The sequence below is a fragment of the Balaenoptera physalus genome (genome assembly GCF_965194825.1).
Source record: "Balaenoptera physalus genome assembly, chromosome: 21".
Lineage (NCBI taxonomy): Eukaryota > Metazoa > Chordata > Mammalia > Artiodactyla > Balaenopteridae > Balaenoptera > Balaenoptera physalus.
Window position 1 is genome coordinate 40,360,479 of NC_138902.1, and position 12,500 is coordinate 40,372,978.

The 12,500-nt window shown below is 38.9% G+C and overlaps 1 protein-coding gene across 4 annotated transcripts in view; it reads left to right on the top strand.

Moving 5' to 3' along the window:
• Positions 1-12,500, top strand: part of NEIL3 (nei like DNA glycosylase 3) — a 41,237-nt gene that overhangs the window by 8,370 nt on the left and 20,367 nt on the right. For all 4 annotated transcript variants that reach the window (XM_082444099.1, XM_082444100.1, XM_082444102.1 and 1 more), the window contains exons 2-5: positions 175-302; positions 7,759-7,893; positions 8,204-8,417; positions 12,218-12,292. In XM_082444099.1, the coding sequence (XP_082300225.1) occupies positions 175-302; positions 7,759-7,893; positions 8,204-8,417; positions 12,218-12,292 (552 nt within the window). The remainder of the gene's footprint in view (positions 1-174; positions 303-7,758; positions 7,894-8,203; positions 8,418-12,217; positions 12,293-12,500) is intronic.

Consider the following 12,500-nt stretch of genomic DNA (forward strand, 5'->3'; position numbering starts at 1 on the left):
CTAGTAATTTGACAAAATGTATGTAAACAGCTGATTACGTTACTTGACTTGTTGGAGATTATTCTTCTCATTGGATGTACCTGGGCATGAAGTAATATAAAAAATTAAGAATTAAATTATGATTTTTGTTTCGAGTTTGTGTGTGTTTACATATGTGTATGTATTTTCTCCTAGGCTGCTGCACTGAATAATAATAAAGATTCCAGCCAGAATTTCTCGAGACTGTTTAATGGACACATTTACAGTGGCGTGGAAACTTTGGGGAAGGAGCTCTTTATGTACTTTGGGCCAAAAGCTTTACGGTAAGGTAAATCTGTACAGTACGTCGTACCTCTGTGTTTAAAGATGTGTAGAAGGCTTTTCTTGCAGTTTGCTGCATGTCACGTTGAAATACGTAGAAAGTACTCTGTTTTTAAGAGAGCTCTCATACAAGAGGTTGAGATTCTATCATGGAAAGCAATAAGCAGAAGAAGAACAGATTGTGATGTCATCGTTCCTTGGAGGGTTAGTCAATTTATTTCTCTTAAAAAAGGATGCTAGTCTGGCAGGGCCTCCCAGGGGATGCTAGAGCTCTACAGCTCTGTTTTGCTCCTCCTCACACTCCCTAGGGCGCTCTTTTCCCCTCTCACTTTCACCAAATATTTATTGCATTTAGCGACATTATTCTCTTTATATTTATGACAGCTCCTCGTTTGGTGTGAATGTCTCTAGATTTTTACATTTTTCTCTCTTCTTTCTCTGAAGCCTCGTACGGAAATGGAAACTTATTTATAGATTTCAAAACTTTGCACAGAAGTAACCGGTTCTCTGCTGTTTCACAGTGCTTATGGAAATTCATTGCTAACACACTGGTTGACTTAATGATAAAAATGTCAAAATGTATGTAATCACCTATCTAATTTTTGCCAAAAATACAAAAAAAGGCCTGTGGATTAATATGTCTGTCAAATCTGTCTTCTCGGAGTTTAGCCTAATCTATTGCAAACTGTAAATTTGAATCTTTTTTTAATGTTTCCTTAAGATATTAAACAGTTTTCCCCTTCTTAAAAGTTCTGTTACTGGACCCCATGCTTCTAAGTGAAGATGAATAATGGTTGCAAAGAGATAATATGACTCTATGATTGTTATTTATTGCTTCTCATCTATTGCATGTTTAGAGTACTTCAGACTTTACGTGATTGCTTTTCCTTTGACGTGGTCTCTTCATTGTCAGTAGCTGCTGCCCTTGGACAGCGTTGTCCCTTCGTTGTCCCTCCGTGGTTTTTCTTAGTCTGGAATTGATAGCATCAGCACACGCCTCCTGGTTCAGGCAGCAGTGATCTACCGCAGGCTACATTATTGTGGTAATAGATTGATTGATGTGATTGAAAATTCTTTGCTCCAAACAGTAGGACACAATGGGATCCATGTAAGATAGTTGAAAACATTGATATGTTATTGATTCTCTGTTGTGAGGTGCAGATTTATTTCTATAGCACGAGAGGGAGGTTTTTATCAAGTGTTCTCCACCAGACTGATAAAGGGGGGAATCATTTCTCAGTGCAGAGCTGTCAGCAAGTGTTCCATGAAGTTCTAAACAAAGGCAGTTGTTTCCTCAAACTAAGTGAACTAGTACCGCCCCTGGCGACCACGTGTCTCAGCATATGGCTGGGGAGCAGTGCGATTCCTACCGCCGTGACCACTGTGTGACGTAACAGTTCAAGGTCACTGGCAGGTCAGCTGTTTGAATATGAAGTGAACCACCTAAAATCACCTGTATGCCCTTTCACAGTTTAACATAAGTTACGAAAATGCTCTCCTAACCTGTGCTTCTTGGGAGGATGGATGGCAGTGTCAGCGAAATGGGGTCCTGTGTAAGCCTGCAGGTCTGTGAGCGTGAGATAGAAATGTAGTCTTCATTTCTGACCTCTGTTTCCTCCCCACCAGGCTGGTCTGCTCTTTAGAAAGCCGATAGCAGGAAACATGCTTAATGATCACAGTTTTCCCTCAATAGGCAGCTTCTCACAACTAAAATTGCTCATGGATTTAGTACATCTTATAGGCCGGGCCATGAATCTTCCTGGGATTCATTTGTTATGAAAGTAGACTACAGGCCTAGCCCTGTGGAAGAGAATCTGCCATGTAAAATCCACACTTCAGAAAGATACAAATTAGACAGTGACTGTTTCTGTTGCTAAAAGATGTATCAAAGTGCTCTGGAATAGTGCCAGAAAACAATAAAAATGACTTGATATACGCTTATTTTAGGAGCGCAGATCTGGTGTTAGTTGTGATTAATACCTATACTCTTTCTGAACACTTTACAGAAGCTCTTCATCTGTAACAAAAAAAAAGTCATGTTTAATTTTTTGTTAAATATGTATCAAATACTCCTTAGAGCAAACTGAGAAACAATGAACAAACAAGAATAAATTTATACCTTCACAATCCCACTACCGAATAGCATCTCTATTAACCATGAGTGCATGTATTGCCGGTACTATGTGCGCATATATTTGTAACTCTATTCACCCAGACATGCCCATCCTACAAGCTGCTATTTTCAATCAAAATGAATGCAGCTTATATCGTGAACTTATATATATATATTTTAAATGAGTATCTTTTCTAAAACACTTTGGTGTTTCCAACTTATGGTTTATGTGACTCCAATTGTTTGCAATTACGTGCATACTCAGAGACCAGAAACTGTATCTGAAATATTTTGGAGGCTTTGCCATTTTAGTGAAGCATTATACATAATCAATTTTGTAATTTATTGGAGCTTGAGTGATATGATCCTCTAAAGAGAAATGCAAAAGATAATGTGACAGTTCTTTCTGGTTTGCTGAAAAGTCTTTAAGGAATCCATGATACGCTACTTATAAGAGGGTTTTAGAGCTTAAACATAGTTTTGTAATCTGTCACATAACATCTTAGGAAAAGTTGGAGTGTGATAAGGACTCTAAATGAAATTTTGTACTTTAGAGTAGTGAATACCTACTGTTTGTCCAACATGCCCACTTATCTTTTGAGGACAGCATTTCCTCTGGAAACTGATCATCTGGTCGCAATAACCAAAGAATTCAAGTTGAATTTCGCATAATCTTACTTAACTTTCTCTCCTACGTAGTCGATTGGGTCAACCCGAGTTCTTCTGTGAACTTTCTCAGCAGGAGCTGAGGTGGGTTAGGCTCTCTGTGTTGGAGGAAAGCTGGGGATGTGAGGCCTTAAGACTTGTAGGTGGCCATTGGCTTGTCCAGAAAGACAAGGTGATGGAAAATACAGCCAGCCTCCATAAAGCAGAGAGAATCCCAGAGGCATTTTAGCCCCTAATTCCCTCTGTTCCTAAGATCCAGCCACATTCTTGCCTTTCCTGCAGTGTGATTCTTCAGCCTTCCTAAGACTCCATAAACTACCAAATATCCCTTAATGCCTAAACTTTTTGACTTGGGTCTCTGTCACTTGCAATTTAAGAAAACTGACCATTAAAGTAATCTACAGGTAGAAAAATACATATTTTTAATTTTTTAAATAGTAGCTTTTATTTTGTATTTCAATTACCATAATGCTTTCATGTGTAACTGGAGAAAATATGGAAATCTTTACCGCAGTCATTTACGTTCCCTTCTGCACCTGACAGCCTACAGGGTCACTAGTTCCGCCGCTTTCCTTTTCTTGCTTCTTTTCACAGTACACGTCATTTTATTGCAGTTTTTCCCATATTTTAAAATCATATATAAGCCAATTGTAAAACCTTAAGATAGTTCCAAAATATCTAAAGGAAAAAGTAAATACCACCCATAATTACTACTGTTAAAAAAAAAACCACTCAACAGTTTTTGTAAATGTCATAGATAAAATATAAATTGTATATGTACCATATATAGTTTATATTACATATGCATGAATTATAATATATTGCATGTTGTGATTTTTATATAAACAGGAATTTTAATTTATATTTTTCCCTTTTACAGAACATGCGTATTGCATTGGTCAATGCCAAAACGTACATTATTATTTTTAATGTGCACAAAGTGTTCTACTCTATGGCTGTATCATCATTTTTTTAGTCAGCTACCTACTGACTACCTACCCTGCATATTCCTGTCCTAAGGGAGCCCCCACACTCAGGTCCCCCAGCCCACCCCCCGGTGGCAGACTGCTGTTGCCTGTTACTCAGTGAGAGGTTCGTGATGGGGAGACAGAGGTTCTGGTTTCTTCCAGACCAGCTTTAATTTGGGGCAGGCCCTGAGCATGTGGGCCTCAGGGTTGCAGTTTTCTCAAGGCTGCTGCCCCTCTCCTCCCTAAGGCAGCCGAGCTTCCTCCGCTGTGTAGGTGGCCTTAGGTCAGAGAGCGTTTCCTTGCTCTCTCCCATGGGACTGGTGCCTCGTTGTATCACTGTAGGAGTCTGCGGCAGAGTTGATTCCCTGCCTCATGCCTAGAGGCAGATAGCTTTTGCTTCCGCTAGTTCTTAACAGCAGTGCACTTGGCCTGGGCCTGGAGGCAGAAGGGTTTCTTGCCCTCCCCAGTGGCAGACTGCTTGCTTATCCTTGTTACCTGGCACAAGACTTCCTCTGCCTGCAGGAAGTTTCCTGTTACTCCTTCAGGGACAGACGGCTTTTTGTTTGTACCTCTCTATTGGCTAGGGCATCTTAAAACTTTCTAAGACTTCTGCTTCATATAAGAGGCATGTTCAAGAAGCAAGGAGACAGGGTTTCATGCAGGCAGGTCCCATGTCACCAAGGGTGGTTCTTTCAGGTCCCCTGCCATGACTCACATCTCACTTGTGGGCAGCTAACTTGTGGATGCCCGTGGGAAAGAGCTTACAAGTGAGGGCACACTCTCCTTGTGTCTGGGGCTCCAGAGATTCTAAACCGTCATACTAGCCACACTATTTAAAAGTTTGTTGAAAATATTAGCTGTTTTCTTCTTATCCATTTCTACAGTAGCTGTCTCTTTCTCCCGTACTCTTCCCCAGATGGAATAATTTGTGTGTGATGTCTTTCCACAGAGGGGCTTGTCACTCTTTGGAATTTATTTCACCTGGCTGCCTGCAATGTCCTGTCTCTGGTGGGCTCAAGAAAATTTAGGATTTTGTAAATACGGTGATTTTTCTCTCCTTGTTAGGGTAGGATCCATATTCACTTTTAGCGTCTATATCCTAAGTAGAAGCAGAACTCCCTTTTTCCTTTTCAACGTGGTTAAGACCATACCTTTCTTTTTATAACCTCTTTCCTTGAATTCCCAGCATAAGTTTTACAATCTTCATATTCAACTATTTTACACGCGCTAGTATCCGTATGACACTTTTGACCACTTGATAATTTTCATAAGCAACTGCTTCATCTGCATGTGTAGTTGTCATTAGTCTGAACCTGTGACAATACTGTTGTTGATGCTATTTATGTTTGGTTAAGGATGTTCAGATTATTCTGCTAGTGATAACCAGGAAGAATGTGGCTGGTGGTTAAAATAGTATCGGGTCTTATTTATTGATTTGTTTCAGGCAGTTATTTCTAACTAGAGGAATTTTCTTACTATCACTTCAATTTTTAGTTTGAACATAATTTTTATATTAGAATTTTGGTTGCAAGCGACAGAAGCCCAACTTAAACAAGTTTACTGATGATTTATTATAAGAATATGGGTGTCTTTTGATAGCGGAAGATAATGCAGTCCGGCTTCAGGTAGAACTGGGAGCAAAGACTAAGCGCCATGAGGACTGTCTGCATTTCTTGATTCTGTTCCCCGCTGACATCTACTGTCGTCTGTGTCTCTGCAGACAGGCCTCTCGGCTTTTCTGGTGCCCACGTCAGGACACATTACCATAGACAGCTCCCATGATCGATCTCCCAATCCTAACGAGAAACTGATCTCTCTGTGTCGCAGATAAATTCCTCAGGAAAACGCTGATGAATCCAGCTTGATCCAGGTGTCCATTCCCGAATCAGCTGTGTGAAAGGCATGGGATCAGAGGGGGGGACAGAGAGCACTCCCGGTCGGGCCTAAAGCCCCGCGCGGGCAGGCAGGCAGTCATGCTATGCAGAGTGAATGGTCTCAGGTAGCCAGTTGGGTTGTGAGTGGATGGAGCTTGAGAGGATCAAGAGATAGAAATAAGGATCTAATAAAATTCTCCTAAACTGGCTTGATAATAATGAGGAATCTTGGAAAGCAAATCTGACTCTGGAATGCAAATGTTAATAGACGCATATGTCCAAGTTTATAAAACATCAGTATGAAAATTGTTATAACAGTACAGGTATTTACTGTGCCTTGAAAATTTTCGTGGTACTGATATGTTTTTCTTAGTTTAAGATAAAGGGTACTTAATAATAAACACAATATTTATTGGTTTATTGGGGCTCAGTTATCATAACACTTTTCTATTTCATAAAAATTCATAAAAATAAAATTTATTTATTATAAAAATAGTTATTTTTATGCACATTTCCACCTGAATAGATTTATAAGACCAAAAAAAGGCATACTTATTTGATTTGGGGTTCTTACTGGGGTTACTCCTGCATTTGAATTGGGTCTTAACCTTTGAGATTTTATATGTAGATGCAGTTTCATTATAGAAAGGGATTTAGAATCCACTTTAGGGGCCACGCAGCTGAAAAGATTTTAGGTATGATGGCCTCTGGGCATGACAGTTGTACACCTTTCACTGGCGTTGAACCTCCATAAGCTAAATTATGGAGTACTTACAGGCACACATTTTTCCTGTCAAGAGCTATGGGGCATGTAAAATGCATTTATGATTGATAGTAGGGCACACAGAGTTTAAAACCCACATCTTTAAAGTTAGACTGGTTAACCTTGTACAATACTATAACATGGTGCTTTGGAATTAGAAGCACAGAGCAGTAACATTTGCTGCCAAGAGAGCCATATTTATTAACTCAACAAAGCTATAAGGAGGAGGATTTGAAAGGCAGAAAACAGTATTTCATCTTGAGAATCATTTCTGATCTTCATCATCAGAAGTCTCGTAAAACCACTTTTTTTTTTCCTCTTTTTTAAACTGGACATGCTAATCAATCCTATAAAAACTGAAAGGCTATGAATTTTTCATCACTGCATTGTGGCTTTCAAGATAACCGTAAATATTTATAAATCCCCTCTTCCCAATACATATAAAGGTAGAAGGAAACTAGAAGAATTGAAGACAATAGCATTTTGACTTGTTCTCTTTTCTTTTAATATGAAAGATTTTGCAAAAAATTGTTTCACTGTGTTATCCCAAAGCACGGGGGTAGAAAAGAGTAAGTGTCTTAAACTATAGATCTCATTTTGGAATAGGTAAACATTTCCAGTCTACTGTGGCTAGAAATAAGGAACATGAATGTTGGTGGCTTTGTAGAATTCATAAAAACACCGACTATAGGCAATTTAAATTTAGCCTTGTCTCACCCCAAGCCTTTGAATCAGAGAAAAAGCTGAGAGACAGTAGACTGTTGAGTGAATAAAAGATACCTCATCTGACAAGAAAAGAGAACCAGGGGTGTGTTTTCTTGGGCTTATTGTCAGGGCCTTATTATTTCTCTAGGAACTTATTTTCTTTGTGAGTTGAAAAAGTGATTGCCATATCTAGTTTTATAAGGATACAAAGCCATTAACAGAAAAATATGATATTAGCTATCATTTTATGCCCTTGAAGTGTCTATTGTGACTAACATTTGTTTGCTTATATTCCAAAAAGTGAAGGAACAAAAATTTCATGCATGATATACTTACTGCCGCTCAAAGATGGGTTTGCTTTTGTTCTAGGATTCATTTTGGAATGAAAGGCTCCCTCGTGATTAATCCAGTTAAGTCTAAAAATAAAAATGGACTTTCTCCTGTTTTTGAAGTACAGCTCACCAAAGATCTGATTTGTTTCTTTGACTCATCAGTAGAAATCAGGTAAAAGATTGAATTAAAAATTGCTTCAGCTGCAAAACTGCAAAGTTGACTCTGCAGTTGGGTTTGGGATGTCACATGTGAAAATAAATAAATAAACAAACATTTTAAAAGTAGTTTATAACTGATAAAACGTCATTTTAAAAGATTCTTCAAATAACATGTTTTGTTAGGGTCGTCATTGTTTGGCTATGTAACTCTTATAAGCTGGTTAACATAAAGTGTTTATGTTTTTATCAAAGATCATTTTAAATGACACTTTGTGAATTGTAACCAGGCACATGATTAATGTGTTTTCTATTCCTTTCTATAGAAACTCAGCAGAAAGCCAAGAGAGAGTAAGAATGATGGAAGAATTAGATGTATGTTCACCTAACTTTAGTTTCTCAAGAGCAGAAAGTGAAGTGAAAAAGCAGAGAGGACGGATGCTATGTGACGTGTTAATGGATCAGAAAGTGTTGCCCGGGGTGGGGAACATCATCAAAAATGAAGCTCTCTTTGACAGTGGTCTTCATCCCGCTGTTAAAGTAGGTTTTAAGTAGTTTTTAAATGATTTCTGTATTTTTAAATACTGTGAAGGGACCAACGTGGAACACTTAAATCGGCATGACAGTAACACATTCTCCCCAGACAGACTTCCGGGGTCTTCGCTCACGTCAGCTTCTCCGTGAGGCCAACCCTGGCCTCTCTTTTTATAATTGCTGTGTGCATCCCTGCCACCCACTTCTTCCTCCCAGGCTTCCATAACTTGCTTTCTTTTTATTTTTCTCCACACCACTGATCACCTTCAGATGTAGCCTGATCCTTACCTGTTACATATATTGTTTAGGATCTGACTTAGGAGGAAGGTGTCTGTTTGGCTCGTTGATGTATCCAAGTATCTAGAATACAGTGTCTGGCATTTGGAAGGCATTAAAGAAATATTTGTTGAATGTATGAATGAGCTAAGCTCACAACTTTCTTTTACTGTCTGGCATATTAAATTCACACTCTACACACACTCATATATTCCTGTTTGTACCTATTCATGACATTAGAAGATGCTGTTTTGGTGGAATGGTAAGAATGGAAGTCAGGTAGCAGAGAATAAGGAATAAGTGATTGGTGAGGAAATGGAAACAAAACTTAGAGTAATTGTTAAAATAGCTTAGATTGGAGCAAAGGGAAAATATTAGACTGCTGGATGGAGAAGTTGGGACAAGAACTGGATTTTTAGGGGTTTTTTTTCTTGTTCTTCAACTGGAGTGACATGAACTTATTTACATGTTGGGGAAAAAAACACAAACTGGTCAAGAGGGAGAGGTTAAAATTGAAAAAAAAAAAAGGGATGGTGATTAATAGGACCAAGTTGTAAGAAGGTCAGAGCAGTTAGAACTCAAACCCAGGTGAAAGGATACATATATTTTAGTTTCCAGGGAAGAAAGCTACATTAGGGCTTTTATCCAGACCCAGATAGTCTCTATTAACTAAACCATCTTTTACGTGATTCCAAAGGTACCTATTTATTTTGTGTAACTGCTTCCCAGAGAGTTTTTATAAAATTCAAATCAGTAGGAAATAAGTTTTCGAAGAAACCAGTTAATAATTGTTGTAGATTTGGTTCTGTTTTTTGACGCTTGGAGCAAGCTAGTCAAATTTCTGTAATATGGGAATAATGAAACAGAATTTTAACACGAATGAGCTTATGAGCTTTTTAAAATCATCTAGAACTCTATGGAAAATGTTTTTGAAAAAAGTACCCAGAGTGTTGTTGACCAGAACACTGTTATTATCTTTTTTTTTTTTAATGTAGTGTCTACACACTGAGTTTTTTTTTTTTTTTAAATAGTAATCTTTTATTTATTTATTTATTTATTTATTTTTTATTTTTGGCTGTGTTGGGTCTTCGTTTCTGTGCGAGGGCTTTCTCTAGTTGTGGCAAGCGGGGGCCACTCTTCATCGCGGTGCGCGGGCCTCTCACTGTCGCGGCCTCTCTTGTTGCGGAGCACAGGCTCCAGATGCGCAGGCTCAGTAATTGTGGCTCACGGGCCCAGTTGCTCCGTGGCATGTGGGATCTTCCCAGACCAGGGCTTGAACCCGTGTCCCCTGCATTGGCAAGCAGATTCTCAACCACTGCGCCACCAAGGAAGCCCTGTTATTATCTTTGATAAACTGACAATTTACTTTTTTTTTAAATTAATTAATTTATTTATTTATTTATTTTTGGCTGTGTTGGGTCTTCGTTTCTGTGCGAGGGCTTTCTCTAGTTGCGGTGAGCGGGGGCCACTCTTTTTTTTTTTTTCCTATTTTTTTTTTTAATAGTAATCTTTTATTTATTTATTTATTTTTTTAAATATTTATTTCTGGCTGTGCTGGGCCTCTGTCTCTGTGCGAGGGCTTCCCCTAGTTGCGGCAAGCGGGGGCCACTCCTCATCGCGGTGCGGGGGCCTCTTCACTATCGCGGCCTCTCTTGTTGCGGAGCACAGGCTCCAGACGCGCAGGCTCAGCAGCTGTGGCTCACGGACCCAGTCGCTCCGCGGCATGCGGGATCCTCCCAGACCAGGGCTCGAACCCGCGTCCCCTGCACCGGCAGGCAGACTCCCAACCACTGCGCCACCAGGGAAGCCCGGGGGCCACTCTTCATCGCGGTGCGCTGCCTCTCACTATCGCGGCCTCTCGTTGCGGAGCACAGGCTCCAGACGCGCAGGCTCAGTAATTGTGGCTCACGGGCCCAGTTGCTCCGCGGCATGTGGGATCTTCCCAGACCAGGGCTCGAACCCATGTCCCCTGCATTGGCAGGCGGATTCTCAACCACTGCACCACCAGGGAAGCCCAACAATTTACTTTTTATCAGTACGTCCAGCCGGCCGTTCATCTAGTAAAGATCGTTTGGCCGTAATGCGTGAGGGGGTTAAAAATTAATATTTCTGAAGCTTAGCTATTAACCCCCTAAAAGCACACGGGCAATGATTGAAAAAGTATAATCTAGCCTTTTAAGATGTGACTGAACATAGTACATAAGATGTGGTAAGAAATAAATGAATTTGAGAAGTGCATATGTTTTAAACTTTAAATAAATGAAAAAATAGATAATACTTTTAGAAGGATTATGTTGATTAGATGGTTTTAGATTTTATAGGCACTGATAAATTTGTTTCTGTTGTATAAAAATATACATATGTATTCATATACACACAACAAAAATGAGTCTTTAGAATTTCTTCTGGAATTACTATTGAAACTACATGTGCCAAATGATAATGAATTCTGCAAAGGGTGACCCTGAGGTTTATGCTAGGCTGTGTCACAAAAAAATTCTTCAGTAAGGTTTGTTTCTGAGTTCTTCCATGTGTTAACAAGTACTTTAATATTAAAGCATGTCTATAAATTCATATCTTTTTAAAGCTTGATAGTGACCTTGGTGATCATCTGCTCCTGTACCTGTTTATCCCTTCTTTCTGGTCTTTTTTTTTTTCCTTTCCTTTTTCTCCTGCAAGACTTTTCAAGGTGGCTGATAGGCAATGCTGGGACTTTGAAGATGTCCAGTACAGAATAGATATTCAAGAAATATTTGAATTTAGAATTAAAGTTTATAAGACTGGTATTTTTCCTTTTTTGAATTTTTCTAAAATTGAGATATAGTTAATTGGCAATGTTGTGTTAGTTTCAACTGTACAGCGGAGTGATTCAGTTATACACATATATGTATTCTTTTTCAGAATCTTTTCCATTATAGGTTATTAAAAGATACTGAGGGGACTTCCATGGCGGGCCAGTGGTTAAGACTTCGCCTTCCAATGCAGGGGGTGCGGGTTCGATCCCTGGTTGGGGAGCTAAGATCCCACATGCCTCATGGCCAAAAAACCAAAACATCAAACAGAAGCAATATTGTAAAAAATTCAATGAAGACTATAAAAATGGTCCACATCAAAAAAAAATAAATCTTAAAAAAAAAAAAGATACTGAGTATAGTTCCCCATGCTATACAGTAGGTCCTTGTTGTTTATCTATTTTCTATATAGTCGTGTGTATCCATTAAGCCCAAAGTCCTAATTTGTCTCCCACCCCACCCCTGGCTTGCCCCTTTGGTAACCATAAGTTTGTTTTCTGTGTCTGTGGGTCTAGTTCTGTTTTGTAAATAAGTTCGAGAATGGTATTTTTTATCTGTAGTACCATCACTTAAAAATATACACTGTTAATAACACTGAATAGATACATGAGTTTTAGAAGAGATGCATATATTTCAAATCTATTTCAAGTTCTCTTAGGTAGAACTGGCAAGTGGTATTGTTTTTCTACAATAATGAACAAATTACGAAACTCTCCTGAGTTGTTTTTCTATTTTAAGGTTTGTCAGTTAACACATGAACAGATACATCACCTTGTGAAAATGATACGTGATTTCAGCCTTCTTTTTTACAGGGTAAGAGCAAAAATTTTTCAACTATATAAAATGTCAGTTATTTCCCTTTGATTGCACCAGCAATGTCAAGGCTGTGTGTAGCCATCTAGTGGTAAGAGCATAGAGGTGCAATAGGGGAGAGTGACATGTTATGGGCATAATTAACACCTTGAAATTTTAGGTCACAGGGCGGTCCAAACTTGTCTAACTCTAATTATATTAAATTATC